At 42.4% G+C, this 18,686-nt stretch overlaps 1 protein-coding gene across 12 annotated transcripts in view; it reads right to left on the bottom strand.

Moving 5' to 3' along the window:
* Positions 1-18,686, bottom strand: part of LOC308410241 (adhesion G protein-coupled receptor L3) — a 267,657-nt gene that overhangs the window by 129,448 nt on the left and 119,523 nt on the right. For all 12 annotated transcript variants that reach the window (XM_080903456.1, XM_080903455.1, XM_080903451.1 and 9 more), the window contains one exon: positions 627-736. In XM_080903456.1, the coding sequence (XP_080759582.1) occupies positions 627-736 (110 nt within the window). The remainder of the gene's footprint in view (positions 1-626; positions 737-18,686) is intronic.

Here is an 18,686-nt window from a genome sequence, read left to right as displayed (position 1 = left end):
AAAGATATTAATGCGCTTTGAACCGAGGGAGCTGATGGGAAGGTTGTGACAAGCGCCATTTAAAAAAACAAGAGAAAGCCTGAATGCATTATGGGATATATGCCTTACTCCGTTTTGGAACAGCAGCAGCACTAACAGGTTGACGAAAAACGGATTAAAAGTTCAAAAATGATTTGCTCGCTTCTATTTTTATAAATTGCACGGCTCCAAAAACGCCACTCGGAGTAAAATAAGTGTAAACTGTAACACTGTTGATCTAACTGATGCCACATGGAATTAATACGACGCAGGAAGCGTTAATCACCTGTCAGTTATAACAAAGAGACGGCTTGATAAACAACAGCGCTGCATCAGCAGGTAGCGTTCCTCTAAACTGATAAACTGTATTATTTTTCACAGGTAAGCAACACTGTCATTCACATTTCCTGCGCTCGTGCAGGGTGTTATGTTTTCGGATAACAGAAACCATCGCGTGTCTTCGCACTCACTGCAGGGTCCTAATCTTTTCCACTAGACTGGATGACACATCTGAGATATTTAGTATTTCCGACCATTTCTGATGAGGCGCTGTTGTTAAGAGGAAACGAGAATGGGCAAGAACATTAGGAGAGCTGGGGGATACATACTGTAGGGCACACATTCATACTGGACTTCCAGGTATTTGTAGGTTCCCGGGCACGGGTCAGGAAATACGTCTGGTCCTGCCACAACAGCACACTGGGTCCTGTTGTTACATCTGAAAGCAAAGAAAAGTCATTCTGTTAAAATAAATAAATAAGTAAAGCATTAGATAATCACATCCTTGTGAATGGCCACAATATACAGTGGCACATTAGTCAGACATTTAGTGTGTGGTTAATGAACTTTAAAGCACTTTATTCCGTCGAAGAGATTAAGACGATCACAAAGCTCCACTGTTTATGAACTCAACTCATCTACTTTTATGCCTCGAATTCACGGGATACATTTATTTTAATTAATTTATTTCTATTTTTGGATTTCTCGGAGGAAGACTGACAAAATATGCCATCACGATGTCACTAAACCTAGAGACTACACTAACACAAAGTCTGTTACAAACTGGAAATATGAATGGAAGCAAATAAGGGCGGCCTAATCAATCAGGAAATGAATTCACACGTTTATCTATTTATTTATATTTATCTATAACTCCTATGGTTCAACTGCCGTTTCTAAAAACAGAATTTTCAGTGATTCAAGTCGATCCAGACACAAAATAGTTCAACTGTTTGATCGCTATTAGCTGTTAGTGTTTCTAAATTAATGCAAATTTCAGAGTTGATGTATTTTTCTTGTTGCATTTATATGTTTCTAGCCGTACTTTAGACCCCAAGCTACATTTTAACATAGATTCCTACGGTGTTTTATTCTTTACAGTTCATCAAGGACTTCATCTACCTTTCATCCACAGCTAATTTTAGAATCACCCATTAGCCTATTATGCATGTCTGTGGACTGTGGGAGGAAGCTGGAGTACACAGAGGAAACCTACACAGGCACCGGGAGAAGATACAAGTCGCCACAGAGAAACGCAGCATTTAGATCTGAACCAGGAACCTTCTTCCTGTGATAGGATTGTGCTACCAATGCACCTCATAGACTGCATATATGGTGTTTTTCACAGCTAATATAATATATGCAATATCTCATACAACACATATGAGCAACGACTAGTGGATAACAATACTGACAAGAGACTTGTTTAGATATGCTGCCCTAAATAAAGTAGAAGAGAGAGAAGATAGCTCTGACATTGGAAGCTCTTGAAATTGCCACAGGCAGCTAGCAGCATAACAGCTGGTGGCTGTCTGCTAGGCAATGAGCTGATTTCACTCATGAACTGAACCTCTAAAGTGTATTTGTCGTGATGATGGTCTGGGGAATTTTTCATTCAAATATCCAACAAATAACATGACTTGCTAACTGGTCATTTCACAAGCGAAAATTTAGTATTTATATCTGTAGTATGGATATTTGCACATACACACCAATGTGCAGTGTTGAGAAGGTTACTTTTATACATTTTAAATGTATTCCACGACAGATTACAGATTACATGCCCCAAAATGTATTTTGTAACGTTACTCAATGAGAGTAACGTATTCTGAATACTTTGGATTACTTAATATATTATCATGCTTTTTACAACTACATGAATGTACTATTGCTGTGTGATTTATTACTATTACTGAAGGATACTCACCATACCAACACCAACTAGATTTTTAAATTTTATTATAAAATGAGTAACAGTAGGGTGGACATTAGGTAAGGCTGCACTTTTTGCAGCGATCTCATATAGAAAACTATTCGGCGCGTATATAAAACAGGTGTTTGGGTTTCCACCGGCGTGGAATTACCAAAAATAGAGAGGGCATAGCCTAACATATGAAACAGGAAAAGACCACCGGATTACACCCTTAATTTCAACAAAGTAACTGTATTCTGAATACCACCTCTTTGAAAAGTAACTGTAACGGAATAAAGTTACTCATATTCTATATTTTAAATACGTAACGCCGCTACATGTATTCCGTTACTCCCCAACACTGCCAATGTGCTATGATGACAAAACTTGCTACCATTAGCTGAAAACACTAACATTTTGTCTCACTATGGCCTCTTCTGGCCACAACGAAAGCAAAAATGACTAAATTGATAAAACCGGGGCCTAAAAACTAGATTTCACAAAGAACTGTGTGATGCCACAGTGGCCACATCCACGTTTTGTATACAGCCAGCGCTTGAGAGACATGTTGTAAATGAATAACGATCATAAAGTTCACTTTAATTTAGGTTCAGGTGACACAGTCAGGGGCAAATTCATCTTTCTGTGAAGGATTAGAGCGGGAAGTCACGGACTTACGACCAGGCTTCAACCACATACAGGTAACATTGTTATGACTGCATGATGGATGGTGGCAGCGGCGGTAGAGAGGACGGAGTAGACACAATCGACCGAGTGCGAAATCAGCTCCCACATAAAATGTAGGTCTTCATTAAAAAACACAATTACGGTGCCTGTGGTAGTCTCATGTGCCATTTTGTTTTTGGCAGTCATCAATCAAAGCCCCACTCCATATGCACGGAGAGCCTCTCGCCACAGATAATAGCAACACTTATCTCACAACATTAACTCTTAAATCTTTTGACAGGTATCGATCTTTTCCAGCTCTGCATCTATTTAAAAAGTGAAGAAAAATGAGAGGATACGAAGGTGGGACAGGCTTCTGTTCAAAGCACCGGGTTGCATATGTGATCTTAGTGAGGCCCTCCTGCTCCAAGCTCCAGTGTATACAGGATTGCCATTCGTCAGATCTATACTCGTTTACAGACCGCCATTATATTGCCATATATAAAAGGTATTTATGCCCCACCAAGGCCGTTCACAGCGCAAGTCTTGTGAAGGTCAAGGCAGGGTCTGACACAATGATTCATACACCACAATTAAAGGATTCTCTACACCTTAATTAACATTGATTGGCTGCTGACTAATCAATCGCACCAGTGACGGACAAGCAAAAAAGGGGCCCCATCTCATTTCGAGCCAGCCAAGTAATGAGATATGGTCTGCCGACTCTCGACTCGTGTGAGCTTTATGTGTTACGTGACCAGCTCCCACCTCCTTCCAACATCCGCCTCATCTTCTGCCGCTCGCCTCATCTGACCGTCAGCACCATGAAGACTTAAACTGCAGGCAGTAAGCGCCAGTCGAACAATAAGAGGTCAAGCCTATGAAAGTGGGGAACAATTATCAGGGCTCATCTCTATACCCTTTTTCTTTGCCATACTTTCTGATTTATTCTACTTAGAGACCGGAGGATTTGTAATCAGCAGGTTCAAAGATGATATGTCAGAAAGAACTGCAAAGGAGATGGTCGGCAGAGATGCAACTAGCTAGAAGCTGGACTGGAGAGTGGATATTGCAACACATACACACATTTTTCCTAACTATATTGCACAGTAGCTGTTGTTGTGCAGAGTACTGAAGTACCGAGCTGATACCGTCTTTTAGGTTTACCGACGCTCACTGAGAATTTAAGCTATGATCAAATCCAAAAATTTAATCATACAGTGGTTTATAATAACTTACTCTTGAGGGAATAACGTGTATTTACCATGTATTTAATATTATTGCAAACTTAATCCCAGCCTTATCATCCATCTTGACCCAAATCCCTCTTATCAGTCCATGTTTTAACCTACACACACAAATGCCTCCTAATCAGTGTTCCTATAGTGTCCTGAAGTCACCCAGACACTGAAAAATAATTACAATTAAATGTATAGATAGAGGGAGATGGAGGGAGAAGCTACGGACACCACAAAGACTTCACAACACCAATTATGGGTGTTAATCGGGATTGCGTCAGACAATTGGCACTGGTTTGATCCTTGAACTAGCAGTGGGGAGGGGTAATAGAGTCAGTATGAGGGATGAATTTAAATATGTATAGGGGTATGTTGCTTACACACAGCACAGCTCACTGAGGGAAGTAAACAGCAGGTGGCACGAGCTGCTGTAGGTATCGCCTTGGAAGGTTTCAGAGGCAATGAGACGCAAACGGATTTGTGTGTAGGTTCAATGGGCACATAAGCCCCTTACAGCGATGCAGTCCTTTCCATTAACCTGGCAGTATCTTAATGTGCTGGCTACATGTCCAAGCCAATGGCACTCTGGTGACAGATCAGATTACTGGAGTCAATCCAGTCAGTTCTTGAAAAAAAAAACAACAGGAGCTGACGTTAGCTTGTTGCTTCAAGCTGTTTCTGGAAGTTTTTCTTAGGAGTGACTAAAACCCTAAAATCCCGCTAAAAAAAGATTGCAGTCCCGTAACAACAAACGGAAACTGCAGGCTTTTATTTGTACGTTTAAACCCTATTTTAAAACACTTGACATAATTCCGAGTATAATATTTTTTGTTGATATAGCTCATGTGTAGCATTCATTTCATTGTCATGTCATTTCTCAAAAACCCAAACAAACCTTTGTTCACTTATTCAAACTGTTATGTATTTAAATGGTTATAACCTGTTACTGTGACTTCATAATAAAATGAATCGGCTATAGCCAAAAAGTATCCCATGCCAATATTATTGTCAGGCTGAAAACCTGCCCTCAGCTCAATCCGTCACATGTCACATGACCTTTGACCTTGAAGGAGAGGTGACAGATCATGTGACATGATATTTTAAATCTTTCTACATGTTGACAATACACAGCACACTTGTCAATTTGCAACCAATAAATCATTAAGTTGACCTTGGAGACCTTGAAGCCAATTTTAACAGACGGCTAACATGACCCGACTCTACACCCCTACGACGTTTTATCAAAATTCATCCATTTTTGAGTCACTGGATGGCACGGATGCGAACGCTGTTTTTACTTCAGATGTGTGAGCTGCGTCTATAAGCTCCACTTCAACAATTGTGAAATAAGTTAACCAGAGCGTGAGCGGATGCATTCACATAACTGTATCTCTGACTGTCAAGACAACTATGAAAACACAGCTGCCGATTTAAGAAATCTCCAACCAGAACACGCCGTGTGTCATTTGATGTGCTGTCCAACTTCCCACAGGGTACACAGCGATGTGGAAACACCTTGGCTTGTTCCGTGAATGTAACGGGAGAGCGTGTGAACGATGTCATGAGGACCATTAAAGTTAAAGTGTTTCAACGTTTGAATGACAAAATGCCGCCATCGACAGACTGATGAAGGCAGCAACGTTACATACGGCGTGCCTGAAAAGGGCTTTAATGACACCAAATGACAAGGACTGCATCTGGATGCAATCATGTATGAGATATGATCTCAAAAAGACCATAAGAAACATTTTGCTATTTGGTCTCCAACTACCGCATTTCTATCCACATTCCCGATTTCCCCTCCCTTATAGCTTTTTCCTCCTGTTCCCACGTCTGCTGTTTGTTATAACTGGCAGATTAGAACTCAGGCTGCCAGCTGACGAGGGGAGATGTGGCACAAAGCAGCAGAACCCTATGTAAGCACAAACCGTAATCACTATAATCGCCGGGCTGATCCGGCTGCTGCCTGTGACGACAGTAAGTGGGTCGAGTCCCCTTTGGCCCGCTGACCACCGACGCAGGTCAAATACTGTATCAATGGATCAATGGGCGGATGGACGAATGGGTGAACAAACGAATCGATAAAAGAAAAGAGGACGGAGACATGCGAAACAGACGGGGACGGTGCGGCCGCTGTCAAAGACAGACAGATCTGTACACGTTGGAGAGTAATAAAAGAGAACTGGTGTGCACCACTGTTCTCCTTTCAGAACTCAATTGATTTATATCAGGAGGGAAATACCAACCCGAGTGGAAGAAGAGAAAGGTTTGCCAGTTTTTAAAGGTTCAGCGGGGGGAGGGGGAAAAATGCTTTGCTGCATTTCCTTCCAGCATGCCAAATTGCTCTGAGCCATTTTCCATTTGTAATCCAGAATCCACATGAAAGAATTTCGCCTGAAGTAAGTCAAATATGAATGGAGACGTTTCAGCTGGCGTTCATGCACTTATTTTCGGCGTGTATGCCGAAAATAAGTGCATGCTGTTTGTTTCCTGTGCCCCTTTGTGTGCTGTGTGCACATTTGTGAGGGTTTATATTTGTGAGGAAGGAAAGGACGGAAGTGAAAGAAGAAAAAAAAGTGACGGACGGGTCAATATCCCCGTCCCTCTGTTGGGACCCATTACGCTTTAGTGATGGTCTTCGCCACCCACGATCGACTTCATTCATTATCTTTCCCAGTTGCATGCAGCAACATCCATCTTTTCCCATTCAGCCTGTCTCCTGGTGCAGCACACACACAAACACAAAAGGAACTCACAACCTTTAAAACACCCAGAAAAAGAAAGAAAAAAATCTCAGAAAACATGATAAGAGGAAGTGAAGCGATGGCCTTGAACGCCTTGTGCATTTGGCTCCTGAGTAAAACCAAGAAGTCTTACAAGTTAGCAATTCAGTGTTGATTAGTGGAGCTCCTTTACAGAACGAGGAATTATCAGTTAAAGCCCTGGTGGAAAAGCTCCTGTTCACACAGAGAGGCTTGTTAGGGAGCATAAGCTTGAAGTTTTCTGTAACGCTGCTATAGAATAATGTGTTTTTGACGCAATTTGGAGTTACTTCAGCCACGAGCTGGGGATTATCAGACACATTAACTACAGCTAGTGTAACAGAAATCAGCCAAATTGAACTAATTCATTAACTCCTCCTGTAAGCTCTGAGGTATAACTCTTAAACCGGACTTTTACGCTCATTTCCAGCTCTATATTTCAGTCCTGGGCTGGACTAGAGTAGCTTTGCACGATTCACAGCTGAAGCTAATCCTTATATATACACCACGCTGGACCATGTGTGGTCCAGAATTATGTTCATCCTCACTCTGAAACAAAGTTTCTTCTGATTGGCCGCCTCTCAAAAAGAGAAGATCTGAACAGATGAGCATATAAATGAACGGCCCCCAACTCGATTTTGGTCATCACACTGTTCTCCAAAAGGAGGAAAAAGCTGTTGGATATTAAATGCTTTGCACGTATGCTTATCTCATTATTTCAAACTATGGTTGGGTTCATAATAGAATCATAATGGGTCAACTTTAATATCCAGCAAGAATAGCACAGTACAGTATCTGAATTAAAGGTGAAAAACTTACGGGGAAAGAAAAAATTTTTTTATTAGCTTCTATATTTCGTCAGCCTTGATGATAAATTGGAAAGGATTGTTTCCTGGCAGCCAATCTTCTATAATCATAACCACATCATACCTGTTACTGGCAGCCCATACATCACTTAACATGATTGACATGTTTCTAGCAACTTGACGACTTTATTATAGGAGTGTGGACTTAGAAGCTAGGAGGAAATACAGTATTTGATTATTTTACTTATTTATTTGCTCTAGATTTCTCTTCAGGCTATGAGAATGGACTCTCTGTTATTTGGTTTACCCTCTGGGACAGTGTTCCTGGGCTTCCAGTGAAACCAGCAGATGTCCAGGCCAGGACTCGTGCGCCTGTGTGTAGGTCAGAGTTCACTCTTGAACTGACATTCAACAGAGCTAATAAAAAGATGAGCAGTGATCAGACAGTAAGAGATGATTTTGAGATTGGATTTCATCAAAACTGTTCCCTGCGTTTACTTTTACTTCCTACCTCCATGCTTCACTTCAGCCTGCTCAAACATGATTGGTTGACAGCACACATTCCCAGCGAATCACCTCAACCCAGCACCTGACGTCCTGAAAGGTAAACTAAAGAATCCTCCAAAAATAATCCAAAGCTGTAGCTGCTGCACGCCCACACCCAGCTCAGCCAGGAGGCACACCCACGTTTTTCTAAATACATGACTAAATCATGCAAAATATACTTTGAGGCGATAAATAACAACAACAAAAAAATGGATGGACTCAGACTCCTACAGACTAAGACGGTGGAAACCGAGGGATAAGACTCACAACAGCAAAATGGAAGAGACAGGGAGCGCCAGCGCTAACTGCTTAACTTTCAAAATAAGAGTGTGGGGCTTGCTAGATAGTAAACAGACCGCATAACTTACCTGGGCAGCCCACCAACATAATTGATATGCAAGGGAAATACTGTATGAGTACAAAATCTGTTCATAAATAATAACCAGTGATGCAGCCTCACTCAGCTACATAGGTCATAACAGAAAACTTTGTGTTTGTGAATGTTTATTTTATCCATTCACAGGCACACATTAGACTATATTAATATATGTACTTAAGCTGTAAAGTTAACATTTTCTAACAAAGTTGTTGATTTGAGGAAGAAGGATTCAGGCTCATTTTAAAGCAACATATATTACATCTACTTAAACTGAAAGATTGAAAACATAATTCACCTCATTGTGTGCCACGTTTCTGTGGTTACTGTATCAGAGTTAGTCCGGTCTGCCAGTCTGCAGGGGAAACAAACGGAAACCAAAACTCTTGTCCTTTGCCTCCAGAGACACAGAACCTATGAAGAGACTTCCTCACTCATATGCAAACACATAACCCCATGCTTTACCCCATCTGTAAAGCAGCGCTGAATGGAGACAACAAATTCCATCGTTTTTCTTGTCTTTTTCCATAACATCAATAGAGAGAGAGCCACTCAACACAGATTAAAAAGCAAAAAGAGGCAGATTGGGAATGAATGCAGTGCATAAAACGTAAATACAATGGCCGAGCGTGGGTGCGAAGGATTTGGAGTGCATTGCCGAAGGAGCTCAATGTTCTTGAGTGCTTAAGCTCGCAGAAACGTGCAAACATCTTCATGTTAGTGCACCCGTCCTTAATATTCAATGGATAATCAATGACTGCGAGGAGCACTAACACACCGAAGCACTTCCTGCACGATGGGTGGCATCTGCAGCACGCCACGAAATGGAAGAAAATCATTTGTCAGACCGTTTGCACACAACAAAACATCAGCCATATTCTTTTTTTTCTTTTCTTTTTTTACAGGATTAACTCAGTGGAGCTGAGTAGAAATAAAGAAAGTGCTGAGTGAGTCCACAGTGCGGGGAAGATGGCGCGTCTGCGTGCATGAGCTCTGTGAACGGCCTTTATTGGGCTGCGTTAAGTACGGAATAAGACTTTCATTAAGAGCAGTCAAACAAAGGTCAGGAATGATCATCTCTCATGAACTCCTTCCACTGCTTACATAAATTCAATGCTATTTCTGAAAGAAAAAAAACAGCATCTCATTCTCCTTCCCCCCCCTCCTGACAAGCATAATCCCTCTTAACCATTCACACATATTAGTAGCTTTCATAAGATTTTACATCACACAGTTTCCTCCCTCTCTAATATTGTATTTGGAAGATAAGCCACAGTTCATTCCGACGCAACGACAAGCTGAGAAAAACACAGCGGCGCTGGGGCACTCTGACTGGATGTGGAAACATGATTAACCACAACACAGACTGCAGTATTTTAAAGATTCAAGTCTACACTGAGTTTACGGACGGGGCGACATATAGATTCACGTGTGACGTCCTTTGCGTAGAGAACCTGAAGCACAAGCTCAGCTCGATGAACATGTGCACTTTAAACATGATTTTAAGGGTCACCTCAGTCAGAGATGTTTCAGTCTAAACATCGGTTATAGCATTTCCCCGTTTTGGTTCTTTTTCCAGTCGCTAAACCCCAAACCCTGCCACATTGTTTCTGTGCTCATTTGCACTTTAGAGTTCCTCCTTTGTGGAGAAAGCTTGTTATCCAACACTCTGCATTCAACTATACACAAACAGCCTGCAGGGCAATGACACATGCTAACGGCGGCATTCATTATGACTATAAGTTGCTAGCGTACAGCCGCCATACATAAGTGCAGAATGACTGCAGCAAAGCAGCTACACCCACAAAACCGTGGCCGATTCAAATGATATCTCTCCACTGCCCACAAGTGCTCATGAGGAGTCCTAATAGTTTCTCTTCACCCTTCTGGAGAGAAACAGACGCTCGGCCACACAGACTTCTGTTTGTCAGACATCATCGCCGAGCCAAGGTCTGGCCAAACAAAGGTTACCACCTCAAGGAAAGCCTTTCTCGCCACGATGATCGGGAGGAATTTATTTACTGCGGTTCACGCCGCTGTTCTGATTTCGCTCTAAACCACCAGCGGTTTCATGACTGCTGAAAGACTGATCTGCTGCAGTAGGCATTTGGTAAATGCACGGGTTGCACTTGCACTCCTACCAAACGTGGACTCACTAGTTTCGTGAGAGAGGTTTAGTTACTCAGCACAACTTGCTGTGCTTTGAAATTTAACTGATTAACAGCAAGCAGTTTGAACTGTTGCACAGGATGTGGTCAAAGAAGACAAGCCCTTGGGGGATTTCTGCTGTTATTTGCTGCATTTTGCAGCACCAGTGAGTGTGACTAAATCTAAAAGAGCTGGAATACTGCTGTGTCTAAGTAACTTGATGCTTGAGAGGAAGACAAACCTTTGAGCTCCTCGGTAGAGGTTTATTTCACCTTTAGTTCACCCTAACAGCTTCCAAGTCACTCTGCTACTGCAGGTAGACAGTTTGAAAAAAGAAAAAGTGTAGCTCATAAAAGTAAGCCCCAGCATTGAACTTGTGAATTCAGAATGTGGAGTACACAAAAGTAAAAAAAAAAACGCACTGTGTCTCTGGATGTGAAATGGGGAAACAAAGGCAGGTGATAAAAACGTCATCATGGAATAAAAAAATTAGAACAACACCAAATTTCCTTTGCGAGAACTGCAAATCAAACTTCTCTTCTTGGTGTTTTGAAGCGCCCGGCGTCATGCTGTGGACGGCTCAAACTCATTCGGCTAGCCTGCTTCAAATTAATCCATCTATTTATGTGCCACAAAAGGTATTAGATGATGCAATTTCTCTCTCCACCTGAAAGGTCAGTCCGTGATTCTGCACATGCTGTCAACATCCATCTGGCTGCGCACACCGAAATTCCATTAAAGTATAAATTTGGCTCATGCTGGAGAGTGCTGAGGGAGTTCGACGCTTCCAAATTCAACATTAGCCAAAAAAAAAAAAACCAAGTGAAAGAACAATCCCATGAAGCTGGTTTCATAAGGAGAGCGTGCAGATCGACACTATGCTGCAAGTATATTGCTTAAATTATACAATAAAAGCTCGGCCGTGTAAGATGGTTAATTTAGACGAGTGTTAAGAGTTCAGTTGCACTCCTTCACACATCAGTGACACACTCTTCTGGAGACAACACAGCTCGTGCGGCGAGTCCTCTCTGTCGTAAGAGTTCTTTTTTTCCTCTTTTTTTATGTATATGTATGCATTCACATGTGCAGCTTATCTTCGCTTTTCAAGGCAGGGATACAGCAAGTGGTCTTTTTTGGAGCACAGACATGGCTGTCTATCTCAAAAGGGCAAAGATAAAACTCCCCTGAATAATCCTCAGCCATTTCCTTGGATGTCTGGAGATAAACATCTTGAAAATTGTGCAGCTCAGAAGAGAGCAAAAGAACAATGTTTTCTTGAAACTTGATAGTGATTCCGAGGCTTGCCAATATTAGTTTAAACACACACACACGCACAATTTCAACCGCAGCCTTACATCCATAGTGGAAATTCGAATAAATAATGCATTATCTGCACACTGTTTCCTTTGTTTTATCCCGTGACTAAACTAAATCCAACACAAACATTTTTTGAAACAGTACATTTCCATTTTGATGCAGACTTTTATCGAACGGCTGTGAAGCGGAGCTCTGTGTAAGTGGTCACATCGCAGACATACGCCGATCAGGCATAACATTATGACCGCTGACAGGTGGAGTGAATAACACTGATTATCTCTACATCATGGCACCTGTTAGTGGGTCAGATATACAGTGGGGCAAAAAAGTATTTAGTCAGCCACCGATTGTGCAAGTTCCCCCACCTAAAATGATGACAGAGGTCAGTAATTTGCACCAGAGGTACACTTCAACTGTGAGAGACAGAATGTGAAAAAAAAATCCATGAATCCACATGGTAGGATTTGTAAAGAATTTATTCGTAAATCAGGGTGGAAAATAAATATTTGGTCAATAACAAAAATACAACTCAATACTTTGTAACATAACCTTTGTTGGCAATAACAGAGGTCAAACGTTTACTATAGGTCTTTACCAGGTTTGCACACACAGTAGCTGGTATTTTGGCCCATTCCTCCATGCAGATCTTCTCGAGAGCAGTGATGTTTTGGGGCTGTCGCCGAGCAACACGGACTTTCAACTCCCGCCACAGATTTTCTATGGGGTTGAGGTCTGGAGACTGGCTAGGCCACTCCAGGACTTTCAAATGCTTCTTACGGAGCCACTCCTTTGTTGCCCGGGCGGTGTGTTTTGGATCATTGTCATGTTGGAAGACCCAGCCTCGTTTCATCTTCAAAGTTCTCACTGATGGAAGGAGGTTTTGGCTCAAAATCTCACGATACATGGCCCCATTCATTCTGTCCTTAACACGGATCAGTCGTCCTGTCCCCTTGGCAGAAAAACAGCCCCATAGCATGATGTTTCCACCCCCATGCTTCACAGTAGGTATGGTGTTCTTGGGATGCAACTCAGTATTCTTCTTCCTCCAAACACGACGAGTTGAGTTTATACCAAAAAGTTCTACTTTGGTTTCATCTGACCACATGACATTCTCCCAATCCTCTGCTGTATCATCCATGTGCTCTCTGGCAAACTTCAGACGGGCCTGGACATGCACTGGCTTCAGCAGCGGAACACGTCTGGCACTGCGGGATTTGATTCCCTGCCGTTGTAGTGTGTTACTGATGGTGACCTTTGTTACTTTGGTCCCAGCTCTCTGCAGGTCATTCACCAGGTCCCCCCGTGTGGTTCTGGGATCTTTGCTCACCGTTCTCATGATCATTTTGACCCCACGGGATGAGATCTTGCGTGGAGCCCCAGATCGTGGGAGATTATCAGTGGTCTTGTATGTCTTCCATTTTCTGATGATTGCTCCCACAGTTGATTTTTTCACACCAAGCTGCTTGCCTATTGTAGATTCACTCTTCCCAGTCTGGTGCAGGTCTACAATACTTTTCCTGGTGTCCTTCGAAAGCTCTTTGGTCTTGGCCATGGCGGAGTTTGGAGTCTGACTGTTTGAGGCTGTGGACAGGTGTCTTTTATACAGATGATGAGTTCAAACATGTGCCATTCATACAGGTAACGAGTGGGGGACAGAAAAGCTTCTTACAGAAGACGTTACAGGTCTGTGAGAGCCAGAGATTTTCCTTGTTTGAGGTGACCAAATACTTATTTTCCACCCTAATTTACGAATAAATTCTTTACAAATCCTACCATGTGGATTCATGGATTTTTTTTTCACATTCTGTCTCTCACAGTTGAAGTGTACCTCTGGTGCAAATTACTGACCTCTGTCATCATTTTAAGTGGGGGAACTTGCACAATCGGTGGCTGACTAAATACTTTTTTGCCCCACTGTATTAGGGAGCAAGTGAACACTTAGTCCTTAAAGTTGACAGCCTAAATGGACAGGATCATTGATGCACATGGGGAGGGAAGGCTGGCCCATGTGGTCGGACCCAACGAACTACTACTACGAACTACTGCAGCTCAAACTGCAGAAAAAGTTCACGCTGGTTCTGATAGAAAGATGTCAGAATGCACCGAGCATCACGGCAGACCAGTCAGGCCCTGTCCATCACCCACTGTCCATCACCGAAAGCACCAACAATGAGCAAGTGAGAACTGGTCCATGGACCAATGGAAGAAGGTAGCCTGGTCTGGCGAGTCATGTTTTCGTCTACATCACGTGGATGGATCATGTGGACTACATCACGTGGATGGCTACATGCTTACTTGGGGAACACCTGACACCAGGATGCACTATGGGAATAAGATAAGCCTTCTTAGTGTGATGTTGTGGGCAATGTTCTGCTGGGAAACCTTGGGTCCTTCCATTCATGTGGATGTTACTTTGAAACGTACCAACTACCTATGCATTGTTGGAGACCATGTACGCCCTTTCGTGGAAATGGTATTCCCTGATGGCTATGACCTCTTTCAGAAAGATAATAGGCGCTGCCACGGAGCAAAAAAGATTCAGGATTGGTTTGAGGAGCACAACAAGGAGTTTGAGGTGTTGACTTGGGCTCCAAATTGAATTCGTGGAGGCCCCATGTTGCAGCGTATAAGACTTAAAGTGTCTGTTGTTATCTGTGCCAGATACCACAGCACAACTTCATGGGTCTAGTGGAGTCCATGCCTCAATGTCAATGCCTCAATGGGTCAGGGCTGTTTTGGCAACAAAAAAAGGGGACTAATCCAATATTATGCAGGTGGTCATAATGTTATGCCTGATCTATGTATATGTTAATCATATGTTGCGATATTTATGACAGTGACTAATTAAAAAGCCAGCATGACCACTCCTTTCAATCTACCAACAGGGGTTTTGGCCATGAAAAGATGCATTGTTTAATCACTTCCCAAGAAGTAACAGTGACTCTCACAGAAAAGTCTTTGCACTGTGCAGAAGCTGTTAGAAGTACCGTGCACTACTCAATTAAATTAACACAAAGACCAAATGTGTGATTATGTCAGAATAAGTAAAAAAGTTTTTTTTTTCTAACAATGGATCGTCAGGACATGTCATGAAATCTTTTTGCACGAGAATAATAGGCACTGATTGGAAAAGTGATTTCACTCCTACTCGACTTACCAGAACCAACTCCCTTAAAACTATCCCGCTGACACCAGTATTCATTGCAGAATATTTGAATAAATCACCCCCATTAAAAAACAGATCAATGTGCGACCTAAGTATTAGTTACTGAAACAAACAAAAAAAAAAAGCAGGAAGTGTCTGATCCCTGGTTATGTATACCGCTATGTAAATCATAACGCCCACAGTGTCTCTCCAGGTGCTTGTATAGAGGCAGAAGGCCGGATTGAAATGTGCAGCAACTCCGCAGATCGATTTGTTTGGAGGGTGAGGCTTATTCACTGGGGCCTGCCCGTCTAATGATTTACGATTTCCAGGATGAATTTTTCTATTCTTGCCAACAAATGATGCTGCTCCACATCTTCCTGGTGACGCTTGATTTATCTTCCAGCCAAAGGCCCCTGGGACTTTCAGCCTGTAGACCCATTTTAGACTAAGCCTCATTCCAGAGGGGGGTGAGGGGGGTGTAAAAGTGAGGATTGGGTCATTATTTTTTTTTACAACCACCGTCACATGGATATTGATGTGTCACATATTCAAGAAAAACGATAATTTGATGTGCAAGGTGTGAAGCAAGATTCCTGATGGGTGTGCGGCTGTGCACCAATTCGCGAATTGGGACTTAAATTGAAATTATGCTGCTAGCATCTCTGCAGGCAGTCGAGTGGGCACAGAAATGTGCACACATGCACAGCCTTCAGTATGCTCATTCATAAAGGAATACATTTAGAAATATTATACTGACAGGCTCGGTTGATGGCTGACCGGGGTCAGCCTTTTGAACCGCTCATGCTGAGATTCTAAGCCCATCTCAAGCATCTCTGCGAGCGTCAGATTCTTCAGCCAGATACCCAGTGGTGCCACTGCTGTGCTGGTCTTCAGAGGGATGGATGGGGAATAAAAAAGAGAGGCAGAAATGCCACTGGTTTGACTTTTCAAGGCATCAAGCCTTGTTTGTTACGCACAAAAAGCAATGTCTGCTGCTGGTTGGAGTCAAAGGAATGCTTTGGGGCGCTTATGTGGCTGCGTGCACCGCACAGCGACAACAAAAAGATTCTAATCCTTTTCTCTGGACCGTTATTCAATCTGTGTTTTGGAAAATTGGAAGAAATTCTGAGGACAGTTCTGAAAAAGAAGAAGAAAAAAAGCACACACACACACACACACACACACACACACACACACACACACCCCTCCGCTATCTTTCTCCCTGACTTTCCTGAGTGTGCATACACATACATACACACAAACCGACACACCAACACACCAAGGCCTGCCTTTAAGCACAGATTTTTCATTTCCAGTCGTTGTCACCATGGTAACTTCCAATGTCCGACTTGCGCCAGAATGTGCTTCCAGCGCTTTCCTTCTTCAAAGCCCTTTTTCAAAGCCTAAAACCGCATTGCTTCAGTAACGGTCACCCACAGTGCTTAGCTTCTAGGAGGGTGTTCACCCGCTAATTACCTTATGTGACAAAGGTGCTGCTAATAACAAACTGCTCTACCAGTGCAAGCTATACGATTTAGCAATTTATAAAAAAGTCCATGTACAGCTGCATGGTCTTTTAAGGCAAAATAGCAGCATGAATGAGACCGAATGCTACAAGTCACTCAAAGTGCATGCTCGCCACACACGTGTAACATTTTCTTTTACATTCAAAAAGCCAACCTCTGTTGCAATGAAGAGGAGTGCCTTGGCAGAGCCGCCTGAGCGACAATCAAATATTCCTGTGTTGACCGATCGATGAGAGCCACCCCCTGACCTTCCTCATTCACATCTCAATAATGAAAGACGAGCAGGGGTTATGAGTAACCTCGGTGCTCGATACAGGAGGTAGGGGGGGGTCAGGCGTCGATAGCTCGGCATGAGTCCAGGGCTCCATTGGCATGCGGGAAATCACCGCGGGTCTTAAGGATTTCGGCTGAAAGATGCATGGCTGGGATTAAAAGCTTGGGCTTGACTGAGCTCTCCTGTCTCCGTGGTGTCAATATGCCCAAGGTACTGTCAGTCACTGTGTACAACTTTACCCTGAGAGGAAAGTAATTGACTGACCCTGTGAGAGTACAAAGGTCCACATTCAGTCGAAGACATACCAATTACGTTGATAGTAAGGTGACAGAGTTTATTTTCATAATTTTATCCAAATCTGACATTGCCAACTACGCTTCTTCAAAGTTTTGATAAACTAGCACAATTAATGAATTAGCTATGGATAATCACTACTGCAATAAAACAATATGGAAGAAAACGCAACAATGTGAAGAACCTCTGACAAGCTCTGCAGTGCTTTAGTCGAATGTCTTCTTTATATGAAGTCTTGGAATGCTTTTGAATCAGAGATAATGACATCTTTGCAAGACTAATTTGAAAGTATGTGTGTCGTCTCTGTTTGATCAGATCTGACACAGTTTTGACGCCAAGTTGTAACGTGTCTCATCTGCTCTTTTGTAAAAACTGAAAACCCCAAGCCTATAAAATGTCAGCAAGATCACAAAGAATAACCGTCATAACTGTGAGGAAACCAGAGTGACAACTGAGTTGTTCTTTGTTTTTGTTTTTTTTAATCCTGTGCCAAACCGAAACATGTGAAATTATCAGTAATGTAAGACGGAAAAGAAAGGAAAGTAGTTAGAATTCATGATGCTGCTACTGGCAATTGTACGTTTGCCAGTAGCATACAATTTTAAGTAGTGAGTTGTTTTTTAAGCATTTTTGCTTGAAAAACAATAAATGAATGCATAAATAAGCAGTCTCTTAAAGGTTCTTAAACCTGCATTCCTTCTAAGGGCCAGCAGGGGGCGAGAGTTCTGATTTAGAAACAAACAAGCAAACAAACAAAAAAGTCAGAATGTAAATCAGAAAATTACCCTGCTTCAGCATTCTACATACAACATTCCTCATAACCAGAGCATCAGACTTTATGATGGTTCGGCAAGCTTGTTTTGCTGCTTTTCGTGTGTTCAGCTGCTAGTGGGGGGAGGGGCTGTACAAAGTTGTGTTACAGCTGGAGGAGGCAGTGACAGCACTGCTTGTATGGACATTGTCACAAATAATATTGTCTAATCCATACATTTCTATAGTGATTAGTATTGCAATATCTTTTTCTACAACCCTTTATTTTAACAGCACTTTAATCTGTATTGCTAATTCCTGAACAAGTCCTAAGACTTACATAATACTTTGATTTGACAGAGCAGGAGTTCAGCCAAGGTGAAAAAGAAGGGAACAAGAAGTTCTAAGACTGATACACTTCTGGTCTTTTCCTCTACGGCTAGAGGTGACAAGGCATCTCTTGTATTTCACCCCACGCAGCACCACTGTCCCACTGAATTTGTCAAGGGAAGCCAAGACATTTAGCTGTCTTTTAACTTCTCTTCCATACCAATAGGTCTCCTGAGATATAGCCTGAGGAGGAGGGGAGTCTCATTCTGGTGGAAAACAAAGTCTAGAGTGTGTCA

Source organism: Rhamphochromis sp. 'chilingali', assembly GCF_963969265.1.
Source record: "Rhamphochromis sp. 'chilingali' genome assembly, chromosome: 1".
NCBI lineage: Eukaryota > Metazoa > Chordata > Actinopteri > Cichliformes > Cichlidae > Rhamphochromis > Rhamphochromis sp. 'chilingali'.
This window is presented reverse-complemented; position numbering and strand designations above follow the sequence as displayed.